Source organism: Haliotis asinina, chromosome 6 (genome assembly GCF_037392515.1).
Source record: "Haliotis asinina isolate JCU_RB_2024 chromosome 6, JCU_Hal_asi_v2, whole genome shotgun sequence".
NCBI classification, from domain to species: domain Eukaryota; kingdom Metazoa; phylum Mollusca; class Gastropoda; order Lepetellida; family Haliotidae; genus Haliotis; species Haliotis asinina.
Window position 1 is genome coordinate 42257610 of NC_090285.1, and position 17910 is coordinate 42275519.

The 17910-nt window shown below is 44.3% G+C and overlaps 5 protein-coding genes and 5 non-coding genes across 10 annotated transcripts; 5 read left to right on the forward strand and 5 right to left on the reverse strand.

Annotated features, from left to right (window-relative positions):
* The first annotated feature begins 2029 nt into the window (after positions 1-2029).
* Positions 2030-2148, forward strand: LOC137288304 (5S ribosomal RNA). Its single transcript, XR_010957083.1, has one exon. It is a non-coding gene; the product is annotated as a 5S ribosomal RNA (ribosomal RNA).
* A 1443-nt stretch (positions 2149-3591) lies between these two features.
* On the reverse strand, positions 3592-4134 carry LOC137288193 (histone H1-delta-like; the record flags this gene model as incomplete). Its single annotated transcript, XM_067820627.1, has 1 exon — positions 3592-4134. A coding segment is annotated over exon 1 (543 nt), but the record flags the coding sequence as incomplete, so codon positions are not given.
* Positions 4135-5284: 1150 nt separating this feature from the next.
* Positions 5285-5403, forward strand: LOC137288386 (5S ribosomal RNA). Its single transcript, XR_010957160.1, has one exon. It is a non-coding gene; the product is annotated as a 5S ribosomal RNA (ribosomal RNA).
* Positions 5404-6847: 1444 nt separating this feature from the next.
* On the reverse strand, positions 6848-7390 carry LOC137288192 (histone H1-delta-like; the record flags this gene model as incomplete). The annotated part of the gene is made up of 1 exon (XM_067820626.1): positions 6848-7390. A coding segment is annotated over exon 1 (543 nt), but the record flags the coding sequence as incomplete, so codon positions are not given.
* A 1150-nt stretch (positions 7391-8540) lies between these two features.
* Positions 8541-8659, forward strand: LOC137288387 (5S ribosomal RNA). Its single transcript, XR_010957161.1, has one exon. It is a non-coding gene; the product is annotated as a 5S ribosomal RNA (ribosomal RNA).
* A 1444-nt stretch (positions 8660-10103) lies between these two features.
* Positions 10104-10646, reverse strand: LOC137288208 (histone H1-delta-like; the record flags this gene model as incomplete). The annotated part of the gene is made up of 1 exon (XM_067820648.1): positions 10104-10646. A coding segment is annotated over exon 1 (543 nt), but the record flags the coding sequence as incomplete, so codon positions are not given.
* A 1150-nt stretch (positions 10647-11796) lies between these two features.
* Positions 11797-11915, forward strand: LOC137288388 (5S ribosomal RNA). The gene has a single exon (XR_010957162.1). It is a non-coding gene; the product is annotated as a 5S ribosomal RNA (ribosomal RNA).
* A 1444-nt stretch (positions 11916-13359) lies between these two features.
* LOC137288209 (histone H1-delta-like) lies at positions 13360-13902 on the reverse strand (the record flags this gene model as incomplete). The annotated part of the gene is made up of 1 exon (XM_067820649.1): positions 13360-13902. A coding segment is annotated over exon 1 (543 nt), but the record flags the coding sequence as incomplete, so codon positions are not given.
* A 1150-nt stretch (positions 13903-15052) lies between these two features.
* On the forward strand, positions 15053-15171 carry LOC137288320 (5S ribosomal RNA). The gene has a single exon (XR_010957098.1). It is a non-coding gene; the product is annotated as a 5S ribosomal RNA (ribosomal RNA).
* Positions 15172-16615: 1444 nt separating this feature from the next.
* Positions 16616-17158, reverse strand: LOC137288207 (histone H1-delta-like; the record flags this gene model as incomplete). The annotated part of the gene is made up of 1 exon (XM_067820647.1): positions 16616-17158. A coding segment is annotated over exon 1 (543 nt), but the record flags the coding sequence as incomplete, so codon positions are not given.
* Between the last annotated feature and the right edge of the window lie 752 nt (positions 17159-17910).

Genomic DNA, 17910 nt, shown 5'->3' on the forward strand with positions numbered 1-17910 from the left:
CCAACATCCCTCATTACTGCCTCTCAGACGCTAAAACAAGCACCCAAACAAAGGCAATGAAGCACGTTTATCTGACAAGTTCGCCATTTTGCGAGAGAAAACATTCGACACTATTACTGAACACATGATCTGGGGCACTACATTTACTGTTGAAATTTGCTTTTTGCCTCATAAGTAAGTAAGTTCGATGTTTCTTTCAATGAAATAGTGTTCTAAGACGCAAATCTCGGCACACAAACGGGGCTCGAACCCCAGTATGTAGAGTAAGATGGACATCTATTATACAAGACGCTGTACAGAACGATACCAGCAGTCGATCGTCACAGATTAACTATTTTTGCCTGCCACGATTAACCCGAGTGACGCTTTGTGATGGTTTTAAACTTTCTGTTTTTTTAGGGGGGAGTGACTGTGTCAGTTGACATTCTGTCAGTATCCATGCAATTGCGCACATGCAGGAAGACATCTGGTCATCTTCATTAACTGCCCTCTTAAAAAAAATAATTTCGACTTTGCCACGACCGTCCATTTGTCCATTATAGACTGAGTGTCTGTAAGAATGAGAGTGACTGAATCTACAACTCATTAACATGTGCTTAACTTTCCAAACTGTATTCCTGAAGGAAAAAGAAATAAAAATGTGTTCCTCCCTCGTCACATTTTTTCTATCAAAAATTAAAAATCAAAGTCTTACTCGTCACTTTTGAAAAGAATGTGCCTGAGAAACATATTTTTATGCAGCCTAAGCATTCCACACAAACAGAAAACCACTGAAACATAATGAGACATTTTAATTGTGTAACAGGTCATTTCAAATACATATAATAACATAATAACCTTTAGTTTGCCATTTGGCCATCAGGGCTTGCTGCCACTTGCAGTCTTTAAAGTCTGCATACCCATTTTGTTGAAATCAAACCAATAAAAACAAAATAGTCTTCATTGTAGAGAGTTTCACAGTCCCTACAAAATCCATTAGTGAAGTGTATGGAGCACAGAGAAGTTTACATTAGTTATAGACTGCTGACATTCCTATGCGGCACTGAATATATAATACTATGAGGTGAAACTGGAAGTTATCCTAACATGAGGGATCAAGGATAATTCCTGAACATTAATACAAATTATGGGCACGATGCTAGTTGAAAAGAAATGAGATCTAATTGACAGAAGATCACATGGGCCTGCAGATAACTGAAACTGTTGGCCTGATACATTAACAACCGACGCTGGGCCTCTGGGCTGGCGATCGTTTCGAACGCTGTATCAAAATTGTCACATAAACAGAGAGTCTTTGAACATTAATCCACACATGCATCATTCGGCGACAGGAAGTGTAACCAGCTTGTTGTGACAACATTCAGGGGAGCCTACTCCAATTTACCGAGTATTACTCCGGGAGATGCTGATAGTTTCCGACAGTAAACTGGTTGAAATACTGTTAAGCGCAGCCGATTTGCGCTGAGAACAAACCAAGTCGACGTGTGCAGTGGAGCATGACGATACACACGTTAATTAGTACAAATGGTAAGGAAAGCTAGCGAGTGACCAATCCCTGTTATAGAGTATCCCTGCCAGTATGTAGAGTAAGATGGACATCTATTATACAAGACGCTGTACAGAACGATACCAGCAGTCGATCGTCACAGATTAACTATTTTTGCCTGCCACGATTAACCCGACTTTCTTGACATCACGACAGTATGGGCCGTCATCGTTTTCAAATTAATTTTATTCGAAAAACAACATAGGCTGCATGCACGATCTCTATTGGGCGGGCGAAAACTGGATGTTTGGGGCGAGGGGGCGGGCGAAGTAGTGTGTCCTTTCTCGCAGCAGATGCGCACAGAAACAGCGTTCATATGTATCACAAGTACCAAATACTTGCCAGATACTGTAAAGATAACACTCCAACATGAAAACACATGATTGTGTAAACCCACTGAAAATGCGAGGATGCTGTTTGATCGCAATGTCCCTTCCCCACTACCCCGTGTGTATATGTAGCCGAAGTTTGCCAGTGAGCGTTGTCTACGGCCATACCACGTTGAAAACACCGGTTCTCGTCCGATCACCGAAGTTAAGCAAGGTCGGGCCCGGATAGTACTTGGATGGGTGACCGCCTGGGAACACCGGGTGCAGTAGACATTTTCATTTTCTCCTTTTTTATGTATATTTTTTTTTATTTGTTTGTATTTCCACCACAAGGTGCATGTGTATCATTGACATCGGAAAGTCATGATACATTCTATTTCGTTTTGAATGGGCAAACTCCTGCATGCCTGAATATGCTTGTGAACGATTTGTTCTTACACACTTACATACCGAGGACTTTTCAGTTATGCTTCTCACCATTTTCCCCCGTCAGTTCACTCGACTACTCATCATCTACTCTGAAGGCATGTATGTTTCATTCGCCACATGAAAGTGTCACTGTACTCCGACAATCAAACATGTCATTTACGATCTTACTTTCGTATATTAAAGGCTGCTTATGTCACATCACAATGTTGTTTGTATCAGGTCTCAGCGCACAACTCTTTGCCTATGCAGATGAGATAATAAGGAAAAGGTAAATCGCATTGAACGCCTGTTATAGGATTCACTGGTTTGCTGTAGGAAAATTACTTTCAAATCTGTGACAGCAAGCCCACAGTGATTCCCTGCTTTCTAAACACACATGGCATGACGATGCGGTTGGGTGGTGAATCAGTCAGCTATTTTATGTTTGCAGTTCTAGCTAGGTCACGCAGACGTACTTTACATGTATTAGACAGTATTTCCGTACCTTTACTTTGACACATAACAGCAGTGTTGCAGGCATTGGGGCGAATGTCAAACGCACACGCCTCACACGACCAAGGGTGCACAACTCTTGTCGCCCTAGTCCTGCATAGGCGAGGTGTGTGTCGGTAAAACACCCGGTGGATGTCAACGTGCTTGTGGAGCTACATGTACACACATAAAAGGAAATCTGTATTGACGATATCTGATATCATCAACACTTTACATGATGCATATACAATTTGCATTCTTTGCTTCACATCTTGCTTTGTTTATGTTAAACATTTGTAGTCTTTGCGTTTATTTTCCTTTGTTTATTTTAGGGTCGGGTATCTGGCTTGGGTGTAATGTGTATGTGGGGTTATGTATTTTGATGGGGCTGGATCTAAGTGAAACAAAACAAGACACACCGGCCATTAGATGGGGTAGGGGTTGGAACGCCCACTATCATATCAATGTAGGAACATACTTATCAAATCCTTCTTTGCTCAATGCTGTATATGCTTTTGCTCAATGTATATGGTTTTACCGACACCTTCCTTGGGCAACGGTTTCTTTGCCTCACCTTTACGGTTAAGGCTCATTTTTTAATTATGATCAGTCTAAGCCATCATTCACACTATACCTGCTATCGCTGACACGCATTCTTTGTTATTTCTATGCTGCTGAAATAAATGGCATTGTTTTGTTATCAGTGTTTTCAAGTTTTCTTTTGGGGTATTTGGATGGCCCTGAAAAGGGCCTTTGGACCACAGAAATGTGGAGCGAAGGCGAGACAAAGAGACCTTAGGCCTTCTTTGGCTTGGTGGCCTTCTTCTTGGGGGTCTTGACCTTCTTGGGTTTGGCAGCTGCCTTCTTAGGGGTCTTTGCCTTCTTGGGCTTGGCTGCAGCTTTCACCTTCTTTGGTGACTTGGCGGCCTTCTTAGCGGCTGTCTTTGGCTTCTTGGCAGCAACTGGCTTCTTGACTTTCTTGGGAGATCTGGCAGCCTTCTTTGGCTTGGTAGCAGGCTTAGCCTTCTTGGGTTTTTCGGCTTTCTTCACCTCGCCAAGACGGAAGGACCCAGCAGCTCCAGTTCCCTTTGATTGCTTCAGTGCACCATTCTTGACTCCATTTTTCAAAGCAACCTTGACGCGAGCATTGATGGCGACCTGGTTGTCACCAACTTTGTAGTTGGCCAGGATGTATTTCAGTATAGCCTGTCGGGAAGAACCACCCCTCTCCTTCAAGGATGAAATAGCTTTCTTGATCATATCCACATAGGTGGGATGTGCGGCAACCTTCTTCGGCTTGGCAGCAGCTTTCTTCTTGGGAGTCTTGACAGCAGCGGGGGCAGCAGCAACATCAGCCATAGTGGTAGGTTTGAGTGCAGAAAGTCACGTCAGCTACAAACGGAGCACGGAGAGCGAATGCCTCTCCCCGACAGCCAGCCCGGGTGATACTACAGAGGCGCGGACGTCGGAGGAGACACCCTGCATGTTGTGGCTGCTAGCTGCTAGCTCGGGAGCGTGTGTGCTTTCTCGTGCATTTGTATCCGAATAATCACTTCTTAATCGAGGAAAGTTTCTATTTTAACTTCATGACTGGATGCAAAAATCATTTGGCTACATGTCTGTTACAATAACAACACTCACAGGTGAATGGTGAAGCCACACGGGCTATTTTCAGTGAAGCCATCGAGGCAAAAATGTAGACATCGTTCGTTTCAAAAGCACATTTCGAGGCTTTAGACTCAAATTCAATCATTTCAAATGTTGTATGTCGTTTCTCAAGATATCTAACTATGAAGGTAAACCCCAACATCCCTCATTACTGCCTCTCAGACGTTAAAACAAGCACCCAAACAAAGGCAATGAAGCACGTTTATCTGACAAGTTCGCCATTTTGCGAGAGAAAACATTCGACACTGTTACTGAACACATGATCTGGGGCACTACATTTACTGTTGAAATTTGCTTTTTGCCTCATAAGTAAGTAGCTAGGATGTTTCTTTCAATGAAACGGTGTTCTAAGACGCGAATCTCGGCACACAAACGGGGCGCGAACCCCAGTATGTAGAGTAAGATGGACATCTATTATACAAGACGCTGTACAGAACGATACCAGCAGTCGATCGTCACAGATTAACTATTTTTGCCTGCCACGATTAACCCGACTTTCTTGACATCACGACAGTATGGGCCGTCATCGTTTTCAAATTAATTTTATTCGAAAAACAACATAGGCTGCATGCACGATCTCTATTGGGCGGGCGAAAACTGGATGTTTGGGGCGAGGGGGCGGGCGAAGTAGTGTGTCCTTTCTCGCAGCAGATGCGCACAGAAACAGCGTTCATATGTATCACAAGTACCAAATACTTGCCAGATACTGTAAAGATAACACTCCAACATGAAAACACATGATTGTGTAAACCCACTGAAAATGCGAGGATGCTGTTTGATCGCAATGTCCCTTCCCCACTACCCCGTGTGTATATGTAGCCGAAGTTTGCCAGTGAGCGTTGTCTACGGCCATACCACTTTGAAAACACCGGTTCTCGTCCGATCACCGAAGTTAAGCAAGGTCGGGCCCGGATAGTACTTGGATGGGTGACCGCCTGGGAACACCGGGTGCAGTAGACATTTTCATTTTCTCCTTTTTTATGTATATATTTTTTTTATTTGTTTGTATTTCCACCACAAGGTGCATGTGTATCATTGACATCGGAAAGTCATGATACATTCTATTTCGTTTTGAATGGGCAAACTCCTGCATGCCTGAATATGCTTGTGAACGATTTGTTCTTACACACTTACATACCGAGGACTTTTCAGTTATGCTTCTCACCATTTTCCCCCGTCAGTTCACTCGACTACTCATCATCTACTCTGAAGGCATGTATGTTTCATTCGCCACATGAAAGTGTCACTGTACTCCGACAATCAAACATGTCATTTACGATCTTACTTTCGTATATTAAAGGCTGCTTATGTCACATCACAATGTTGTTTGTATCAGGTCTCAGCGCACAACTCTTTGCCTATGCAGATGAGATAATAAGGAAAAGGTAAATCGCATTGAACGCCTGCTATAGGATTCACTGGTTTGCTGTAGGAAAATTACTTTCAAATCTGTGACAGCAAGCCCACAGTGATTCCCTGCTTTCTAAACACACATGGCATGACGATGCGGTTGGGTGGTGAATCAGTCAGCTATTTTATGTTTGCAGTTCTAGCTAGGTCACGCAGACGTACTTTACATGTATTAGACAGTATTTCCGTACCTTTACTTTGACACATAACAGCAGTGTTGCAGGCATTGGGGCGAATGTCAAACGCACACGCCTCACACGACCAAGGGTGCACAACTCTTGTCGCCCTAGTCCTGCATAGGCGAGGTGTGTGTCGGTAAAACACCCGGTGGATGTCAACGTGCTTGTGGAGCTACATGTACACACATAAAAGGAAATCTGTATTGACGATATCTGATATCATCAACACTTTACATGATGCATATACAATTTGCATTCTTTGCTTCACATCTTGCTTTGTTTATGTTAAACATTTGTAGTCTTTGCGTTTATTTTCCTTTGTTTATTTTAGGGTCGGGTATCTGGCTTGGGTGTAATGTGTATGTGGGGTTATGTATTTTGATGGGGCTGGATCTAAGTGAAACAAAACAAGACACACCGGCCATTAGATGGGGTAGGGGTTGGAACGCCCACTATCATATCAATGTAGGAACATACTTATCAAATCCTTCTTTGCTCAATGCTGTATATGCTTTTGCTCAATGTATATGGTTTTACCGACACCTTCCTTGGGCAACGGTTTCTTTGCCTCACCTTTACGGTTAAGGCTCATTTTTTAATTATGATCAGTCTAAGCCATCATTCACACTATACCTGCTATCGCTGACACGCATTCTTTGTTATTTCTATGCTGCTGAAATAAATGGCATTGTTTTGTTATCAGTGTTTTCAAGTTTTCTTTTGGGGTATTTGGATGGCCCTGAAAAGGGCCTTTGGACCACAGAAATGTGGAGCGAAGGCGAGACAAAGAGACCTTAGGCCTTCTTTGGCTTGGTGGCCTTCTTCTTGGGGGTCTTGACCTTCTTGGGTTTGGCAGCTGCCTTCTTAGGGGTCTTTGCCTTCTTGGGCTTGGCTGCAGCTTTCACCTTCTTTGGTGACTTGGCGGCCTTCTTAGCGGCTGTCTTTGGCTTCTTGGCAGCAACTGGCTTCTTGACTTTCTTGGGAGATCTGGCAGCCTTCTTTGGCTTGGTAGCAGGCTTAGCCTTCTTGGGTTTTTCGGCTTTCTTCACCTCGCCAAGACGGAAGGACCCAGCAGCTCCAGTTCCCTTTGATTGCTTCAGTGCACCATTCTTGACTCCATTTTTCAAAGCAACCTTGACGCGAGCATTGATGGCGACCTGGTTGTCACCAACTTTGTAGTTGGCCAGGATGTATTTCAGTATAGCCTGTCGGGAAGAACCACCCCTCTCCTTCAAGGATGAAATAGCTTTCTTGATCATATCCACATAGGTGGGATGTGCGGCAACCTTCTTCGGCTTGGCAGCAGCTTTCTTCTTGGGAGTCTTGACAGCAGCGGGGGCAGCAGCAACATCAGCCATAGTGGTAGGTTTGAGTGCAGAAAGTCACGTCAGCTACAAACGGAGCACGGAGAGCGAATGCCTCTCCCCGACAGCCAGCCCGGGTGATACTACAGAGGCGCGGACGTCGGAGGAGACACCCTGCATGTTGTGGCTGCTAGCTGCTAGCTCGGGAGCGTGTGTGCTTTCTCGTGCATTTGTATCCGAATAATCACTTCTTAATCGAGGAAAGTTTCTATTTTAACTTCATGACTGGATGCAAAAATCATTTGGCTACATGTCTGTTACAATAACAACACTCACAGGTGAATGGTGAAGCCACACGGGCTATTTTCAGTGAAGCCATCGAGGCAAAAATGTAGACATCGTTCGTTTCAAAAGCACATTTCGAGGCTTTAGACTCAAATTCAATCATTTCAAATGTTGTATGTCGTTTCTCAAGATATCTAACTATGAAGGTAAACCCCAACATCCCTCATTACTGCCTCTCAGACGTTAAAACAAGCACCCAAACAAAGGCAATGAAGCACGTTTATCTGACAAGTTCGCCATTTTGCGAGAGAAAACATTCGACACTGTTACTGAACACATGATCTGGGGCACTACATTTACTGTTGAAATTTGCTTTTTGCCTCATAAGTAAGTAGCTAGGATGTTTCTTTCAATGAAACGGTGTTCTAAGACGCGAATCTCGGCACACAAACGGGGCGCGAACCCCAGTATGTAGAGTAAGATGGACATCTATTATACAAGACGCTGTACAGAACGATACCAGCAGTCGATCGTCACAGATTAACTATTTTTGCCTGCCACGATTAACCCGACTTTCTTGACATCACGACAGTATGGGCCGTCATCGTTTTCAAATTAATTTTATTCGAAAAACAACATAGGCTGCATGCACGATCTCTATTGGGCGGGCGAAAACTGGATGTTTGGGGCGAGGGGGCGGGCGAAGTAGTGTGTCCTTTCTCGCAGCAGATGCGCACAGAAACAGCGTTCATATGTATCACAAGTACCAAATACTTGCCAGATACTGTAAAGATAACACTCCAACATGAAAACACATGATTGTGTAAACCCACTGAAAATGCGAGGATGCTGTTTGATCGCAATGTCCCTTCCCCACTACCCCGTGTGTATATGTAGCCGAAGTTTGCCAGTGAGCGTTGTCTACGGCCATACCACTTTGAAAACACCGGTTCTCGTCCGATCACCGAAGTTAAGCAAGGTCGGGCCCGGATAGTACTTGGATGGGTGACCGCCTGGGAACACCGGGTGCAGTAGACATTTTCATTTTCTCCTTTTTTATGTATATATTTTTTTTATTTGTTTGTATTTCCACCACAAGGTGCATGTGTATCATTGACATCGGAAAGTCATGATACATTCTATTTCGTTTTGAATGGGCAAACTCCTGCATGCCTGAATATGCTTGTGAACGATTTGTTCTTACACACTTACATACCGAGGACTTTTCAGTTATGCTTCTCACCATTTTCCCCCATCAGTTCACTCGACTACTCATCATCTACTCTGAAGGCATGTATGTTTCATTCGCCACATGAAAGTGTCACTGTACTCCGACAATCAAACATGTCATTTACGATCTTACTTTCGTATATTAAAGGCTGCTTATGTCACATCACAATGTTGTTTGTATCAGGTCTCAGCGCACAACTCTTTGCCTATGCAGATGAGATAATAAGGAAAAGGTAAATCGCATTGAACGCCTGCTATAGGATTCACTGGTTTGCTGTAGGAAAATTACTTTCAAATCTGTGACAGCAAGCCCACAGTGATTCCCTGCTTTCTAAACACACATGGCATGACGATGCGGTTGGGTGGTGAATCAGTCAGCTATTTTATGTTTGCAGTTCTAGCTAGGTCACGCAGACGTACTTTACATGTATTAGACAGTATTTCCGTACCTTTACTTTGACACATAACAGCAGTGTTGCAGGCATTGGGGCGAATGTCAAACGCACACGCCTCACACGACCAAGGGTGCACAACTCTTGTCGCCCTAGTCCTGCATAGGCGAGGTGTGTGTCGGTAAAACACCCGGTGGATGTCAACGTGCTTGTGGAGCTACATGTACACACATAAAAGGAAATCTGTATTGACGATATCTGATATCATCAACACTTTACATGATGCATATACAATTTGCATTCTTTGCTTCACATCTTGCTTTGTTTATGTTAAACATTTGTAGTCTTTGCGTTTATTTTCCTTTGTTTATTTTAGGGTCGGGTATCTGGCTTGGGTGTAATGTGTATGTGGGGTTATGTATTTTGATGGGGCTGGATCTAAGTGAAACAAAACAAGACACACCGGCCATTAGATGGGGTAGGGTTTGGAACGCCCACTATCATATCAATGTAGGAACATACTTATCAAATCCTTCTTTGCTCAATGCTGTATATGCTTTTGCTCAATGTATATGGTTTTACCGACACCTTCCTTGGGCAACGGTTTCTTTGCCTCACCTTTACGGTTAAGGCTCATTTTTTAATTATGATCAGTCTAAGCCATCATTCACACTATACCTGCTATCGCTGACACGCATTCTTTGTTATTTCTATGCTGCTGAAATAAATGGCATTGTTTTGTTATCAGTGTTTTCAAGTTTTCTTTTGGGGTATTTGGATGGCCCTGAAAAGGGCCTTTGGACCACAGAAATGTGGAGCGAAGGCGAGACAAAGAGACCTTAGGCCTTCTTTGGCTTGGTGGCCTTCTTCTTGGGGGTCTTGACCTTCTTGGGTTTGGCAGCTGCCTTCTTAGGGGTCTTTGCCTTCTTGGGCTTGGCTGCAGCTTTCACCTTCTTTGGTGACTTGGCGGCCTTCTTAGCGGCTGTCTTTGGCTTCTTGGCAGCAACTGGCTTCTTGACTTTCTTGGGAGATTTGGCAGCCTTCTTTGGCTTGGTAGCAGGCTTAGCCTTCTTGGGTTTTTCGGCTTTCTTCACCTCGCCAAGACGGAAGGACCCAGCAGCTCCAGTTCCCTTTGATTGCTTCAGTGCACCATTCTTGACTCCATTTTTCAAAGCAACCTTGACGCGAGCATTGATGGCGACCTGGTTGTCACCAACTTTGTAGTTGGCCAGGATGTATTTCAGTATAGCCTGTCGGGAAGAACCACCCCTCTCCTTCAAGGATGAAATAGCTTTCTTGATCATATCCACATAGGTGGGATGTGCGGCAACCTTCTTCGGCTTGGCAGCAGCTTTCTTCTTGGGAGTCTTGACAGCAGCGGGGGCAGCAGCAACATCAGCCATAGTGGTAGGTTTGAGTGCAGAAAGTCACGTCAGCTACAAACGGAGCACGGAGAGCGAATGCCTCTCCCCGACAGCCAGCCCGGGTGATACTACAGAGGCGCGGACGTCGGAGGAGACACCCTGCATGTTGTGGCTGCTAGCTGCTAGCTCGGGAGCGTGTGTGCTTTCTCGTGCATTTGTATCCGAATAATCACTTCTTAATCGAGGAAAGTTTCTATTTTAACTTCATGACTGGATGCAAAAATCATTTGGCTACATGTCTGTTACAATAACAACACTCACAGGTGAATGGTGAAGCCACACGGGCTATTTTCAGTGAAGCCATCGAGACAAAAATGTAGACATCGTTCGTTTCAAAAGCACATTTCGAGGCTTTAGACTCAAATTCAATCATTTCAAATGTTGTATGTCGTTTCTCAAGATATCTAACTATGAAGGTAAACCCCAACATCCCTCATTACTGCCTCTCAGACGTTAAAACAAGCACCCAAACAAAGGCAATGAAGCACGTTTATCTGACAAGTTCGCCATTTTGCGAGAGAAAACATTCGACACTGTTACTGAACACATGATCTGGGGCACTACATTTACTGTTGAAATTTGCTTTTTGCCTCATAAGTAAGTAGCTAGGATGTTTCTTTCAATGAAACGGTGTTCTAAGACGCGAATCTCGGCACACAAACGGGGCGCGAACCCCAGTATGTAGAGTAAGATGGACATCTATTATACAAGACGCTGTACAGAACGATACCAGCAGTCGATCGTCACAGATTAACTATTTTTGCCTGCCACGATTAACCCGACTTTCTTGACATCACGACAGTATGGGCCGTCATCGTTTTCAAATTAATTTTATTCGAAAAACAACATAGGCTGCATGCACGATCTCTATTGGGCGGGCGAAAACTGGATGTTTGGGGCGAGGGGGCGGGCGAAGTAGTGTGTCCTTTCTCGCAGCAGATGCGCACAGAAACAGCGTTCATATGTATCACAAGTACCAAATACTTGCCAGATACTGTAAAGATAACACTCCAACATGAAAACACATGATTGTGTAAACCCACTGAAAATGCGAGGATGCTGTTTGATCGCAATGTCCCTTCCCCACTACCCCGTGTGTATATGTAGCCGAAGTTTGCCAGTGAGCGTTGTCTACGGCCATACCACTTTGAAAACACCGGTTCTCGTCCGATCACCGAAGTTAAGCAAGGTCGGGCCCGGATAGTACTTGGATGGGTGACCGCCTGGGAACACCGGGTGCAGTAGACATTTTCATTTTCTCCTTTTTTATGTATATATTTTTTTTATTTGTTTGTATTTCCACCACAAGGTGCATGTGTATCATTGACATCGGAAAGTCATGATACATTCTATTTCGTTTTGAATGGGCAAACTCCTGCATGCCTGAATATGCTTGTGAACGATTTGTTCTTACACACTTACATACCGAGGACTTTTCAGTTATGCTTCTCACCATTTTCCCCCGTCAGTTCACTCGACTACTCATCATCTACTCTGAAGGCATGTATGTTTCATTCGCCACATGAAAGTGTCACTGTACTCCGACAATCAAACATGTCATTTACGATCTTACTTTCGTATATTAAAGGCTGCTTATGTCACATCACAATGTTGTTTGTATCAGGTCTCAGCGCACAACTCTTTGCCTATGCAGATGAGATAATAAGGAAAAGGTAAATCGCATTGAACGCCTGCTATAGGATTCACTGGTTTGCTGTAGGAAAATTACTTTCAAATCTGTGACAGCAAGCCCACAGTGATTCCCTGCTTTCTAAACACACATGGCATGACGATGCGGTTGGGTGGTGAATCAGTCAGCTATTTTATGTTTGCAGTTCTAGCTAGGTCACGCAGACGTACTTTACATGTATTAGACAGTATTTCCGTACCTTTACTTTGACACATAACAGCAGTGTTGCAGGCATTGGGGCGAATGTCAAACGCACACGCCTCACACGACCAAGGGTGCACAACTCTTGTCGCCCTAGTCCTGCATAGGCGAGGTGTGTGTCGGTAAAACACCCGGTGGATGTCAACGTGCTTGTGGAGCTACATGTACACACATAAAAGGAAATCTGTATTGACGATATCTGATATCATCAACACTTTACATGATGCATATACAATTTGCATTCTTTGCTTCACATCTTGCTTTGTTTATGTTAAACATTTGTAGTCTTTGCGTTTATTTTCCTTTGTTTATTTTAGGGTCGGGTATCTGGCTTGGGTGTAATGTGTATGTGGGGTTATGTATTTTGATGGGGCTGGATCTAAGTGAAACAAAACAAGACACACCGGCCATTAGATGGGGTAGGGGTTGGAACGCCCACTATCATATCAATGTAGGAACATACTTATCAAATCCTTCTTTGCTCAATGCTGTATATGCTTTTGCTCAATGTATATGGTTTTACCGACACCTTCCTTGGGCAACGGTTTCTTTGCCTCACCTTTACGGTTAAGGCTCATTTTTTAATTATGATCAGTCTAAGCCATTATTCACACTATACCTGCTATCGCTGACACGCATTCTTTGTTATTTCTATGCTGCTGAAATAAATGGCATTGTTTTGTTATCAGTGTTTTCAAGTTTTCTTTTGGGGTATTTGGATGGCCCTGAAAAGGGCCTTTGGACCACAGAAATGTGGAGCGAAGGCGAGACAAAGAGACCTTAGGCCTTCTTTGGCTTGGTGGCCTTCTTCTTGGGGGTCTTGACCTTCTTGGGTTTGGCAGCTGCCTTCTTAGGGGTCTTTGCCTTCTTGGGCTTGGCTGCAGCTTTCACCTTCTTTGGTGACTTGGCGGCCTTCTTAGCGGCTGTCTTTGGCTTCTTGGCAGCAACTGGCTTCTTGACTTTCTTGGGAGATTTGGCAGCCTTCTTTGGCTTGGTAGCAGGCTTAGCCTTCTTGGGTTTTTCGGCTTTCTTCACCTCGCCAAGACGGAAGGACCCAGCAGCTCCAGTTCCCTTTGATTGCTTCAGTGCACCATTCTTGACTCCATTTTTCAAAGCAACCTTGACGCGAGCATTGATGGCGACCTGGTTGTCACCAACTTTGTAGTTGGCCAGGATGTATTTCAGTATAGCCTGTCGGGAAGAACCACCCCTCTCCTTCAAGGATGAAATAGCTTTCTTGATCATATCCACATAGGTGGGATGTGCGGCAACCTTCTTCGGCTTGGCAGCAGCTTTCTTCTTGGGAGTCTTGACAGCAGCGGGGGCAGCAGCAACATCAGCCATAGTGGTAGGTTTGAGTGCAGAAAGTCACGTCAGCTACAAACGGAGCACGGAGAGCGAATGCCTCTCCCCGACAGCCAGCCCGGGTGATACTACAGAGGCGCGGACGTCGGAGGAGACACCATGCATGTTGTGGCTGCTAGCTGCTAGCTCGGGAGCGTGTGTGCTTTCTCGTGCATTTGTATCCGAATAATCACTTCTTAATCGAGGAAAGTTTCTATTTTAACTTCATGACTGGATGCAAAAATCATTTGGCTACATGTCTGTTACAATAACAACACTCACAGGTGAATGGTGAAGCCACACGGGCTATTTTCAGTGAAGCCATCGAGACAAAAATGTAGACATCGTTCGTTTCAAAAGCACATTTCGAGGCTTTAGACTCAAATTCAATCATTTCAAATGTTGTATGTCGTTTCTCAAGATATCTAACTATGAAGGTAAACCCCAACATCCCTCATTACTGCCTCTCAGACGTTAAAACAAGCACCCAAACAAAGGCAATGAAGCACGTTTATCTGACAAGTTCGCCATTTTGCGAGAGAAAACATTCGACACTGTTACTGAACACATGATCTGGGGCACTACATTTACTGTTGAAATTTGCTTTTTGCCTCATAAGTAAGTAGCTAGGATGTTTCTTTCAATGAAACGGTGTTCTAAGACGCGAATCTCGGCACACAAACGGGGCGCGAACCCCAGTATGTAGAGTAAGATGGACATCTATTATACAAGACGCTGTACAGAACGATACCAGCAGTCGATCGTCACAGATTAACTATTTTTGCCTGCCACGATTAACCCGACTTTCTTGACATCACGACAGTATGGGCCGTCATCGTTTTCAAATTAATTTTATTCGAAAAACAACATAGGCTGCATGCACGATCTCTATTGGGCGGGCGAAAACTGGATGTTTGGGGCGAGGGGGCGAGCGAAGTAGTATGTCCTTTCTCGCAGCAGATGCGCACAGAAACAGCGTTCATATGTATCACAAGTACCAAATACTTGCCAGATACTGTAAAGATAACACTCCAACATGAAAACACATGATTGTGTAAACCCACTGAAAATGCGAGGATGCTGTTTGATCGCAATGTCCCTTCCCCACTACCCCGTGTGTATATGTAGCCGAAGTTTGCCAGTGAGCGTTGTCTACGGCCATACCACGTTGAAAACACCGGTTCTCGTCCGATCACCGAAGTTAAGCAAGGTCGGGCCCGGATAGTACTTGAATGGGTGACCGCCTGGGAACACCGGGTGCAGTAGACATTTTCATTTTCTCCTTTTCTATGTATATTTTTTTTTTATTTGTTTGTATTTCCACCACAAGGTGCATGTGTATCATTGACATCGGAAAGTCATGATACATTCTATTTCGTTTTGAATGGGCAAACTCCTGCATGCCTGAATATGCTTGTGAACGATTTGTTCTTACACACTTACATACCGAGGACTTTTCAGTTATGCTTCTCACCATTTTCCCCCATCAGTTCACTCGACTACTCATCATCTACTCTGAAGGCATGTATGTTTCATTCGCCACATGAAAGTGTCACTGTACTCCGACAATCAAACATGTCATTTACGATCTTACTTTCGTATATTAAAGGCTGCTTATGTCACATCACAATGTTGTTTGTATCAGGTCTCAGCGCACAACTCTTTGCCTATGCAGATGAGATAATAAGGAAAAGGTAAATCGCATTGAACGCCTGCTATAGGATTCACTGGTTTGCTGTAGGAAAATTACTTTCAAATCTGTGACAGCAAGCCCACAGTGATTCCCTGCTTTCTAAACACACATGGCATGACGATGCGGTTGGGTGGTGAATCAGTCAGCTATTTTATGTTTGCAGTTCTAGCTAGGTCACGCAGACGTACTTTACATGTATTAGACAGTATTTCCGTACCTTTACTTTGACACATAACAGCAGTGTTGCAGGCATTGGGGCGAATGTCAAACGCACACGCCTCACACGACCAAGGGTGCACAACTCTTGTCGCCCTAGTCCTGCATAGGCGAGGTGTGTGTCGGTAAAACACCCGGTGGATGTCAACGTGCTTGTGGAGCTACATGTACACACATAAAAGGAAATCTGTATTGACGATATCTGATATCATCAACACTTTACATGATGCATATACAATTTGCATTCTTTGCTTCACATCTTGCTTTGTTTATGTTAAACATTTGTAGTCTTTGCGTTTATTTTCCTTTGTTTATTTTAGGGTCGGGTATCTGGCTTGGGTGTAATGTGTATGTGGGGTTATGTATTTTGATGGGGCTGGATCTAAGTGAAACAAAACAAGACACACCGGCCATTAGATGGGGTAGGGGTTGGAACGCCCACTATCATATCAATGTAGGAACATACTTATCAAATCCTTCTTTGCTCAATGCTGTATATGCTTTTGCTCAATGTATATGGTTTTACCGACACCTTCCTTGGGCAACGGTTTCTTTGCCTCACCTTTACGGTTAAGGCTCATTTTTTAATTATGATCAGTCTAAGCCATCATTCACACTATACCTGCTATCGCTGACACGCATTCTTTGTTATTTCTATGCTGCTGAAATAAATGGCATTGTTTTGTTATCAGTGTTTTCAAGTTTTCTTTTGGGGTATTTGGATGGCCCTGAAAAGGGCCTTTGGACCACAGAAATGTGGAGCGAAGGCGAGACAAAGAGACCTTAGGCCTTCTTTGGCTTGGTGGCCTTCTTCTTGGGGGTCTTGACCTTCTTGGGTTTGGCAGCTGCCTTCTTAGGGGTCTTTGCCTTCTTGGGCTTGGCTGCAGCTTTCACCTTCTTTGGTGACTTGGCGGCCTTCTTAGCGGCTGTCTTTGGCTTCTTGGCAGCAACTGGCTTCTTGACTTTCTTGGGAGATTTGGCAGCCTTCTTTGGCTTGGTAGCAGGCTTAGCCTTCTTGGGTTTTTCGGCTTTCTTCACCTCGCCAAGACGGAAGGACCCAGCAGCTCCAGTTCCCTTTGATTGCTTCAGTGCACCATTCTTGACTCCATTTTTCAAAGCAACCTTGACGCGAGCATTGATGGCGACCTGGTTGTCACCAACTTTGTAGTTGGCCAGGATGTATTTCAGTATAGCCTGTCGGGAAGAACCACCCCTCTCCTTCAAGGATGAAATAGCTTTCTTGATCATATCCACATAGGTGGGATGTGCGGCAACCTTCTTCGGCTTGGCAGCAGCTTTCTTCTTGGGAGTCTTGACAGCAGCGGGGGCAGCAGCAACATCAGCCATAGTGGTAGGTTTGAGTGCAGAAAGTCACGTCAGCTACAAACGGAGCACGGAGAGCGAATGCCTCTCCCCGACAGCCAGCCCGGGTGATACTACAGAGGCGCGGACGTCGGAGGAGACACCATGCATGTTGTGGCTGCTAGCTGCTAGCTCGGGAGCGTGTGTGCTTTCTCGTGCATTTGTATCCGAATAATCACTTCTTAATCGAGGAAAGTTTCTATTTTAACTTCATGACTGGATGCAAAAATCATTTGGCTACATGTCTGTTACAATAACAACACTCACAGGTGAATGGTGAAGCCACACGGGCTATTTTCAGTGAAGCCATCGAGGCAAAAATGTAGACATCGTTCGTTTCAAAAGCACATTTCGAGGCTTTAGACTCAAATTCAATCATTTCAAATGTTGTATGTCGTTTCTCAAGATATCTAACTATGAAGGTAAACCCCAACATCCCTCATTACTGCCTCTCAGACGTTAAAACAAGCACCCAAACAAAGGCAATGAAGCACGTTTATCTGACAAGTTCGCCATTTTGCGAGAGAAAACATTCGACACTGTTACTGAACACATGATCTGGGGCACTACATTTACTGTTGAAATTTGCTTTTTGCCTCATAAGTAAGTAGCTAGGATGTTTCTTTCAATGAAACGGTGTTCTAAGACGCGAATCTCGGCACACAAACGGGGCGCGAACCCCAGTATGTAGAGTAAGATGGACATCTATTATACAAGACGCTGTACAGAACGATACC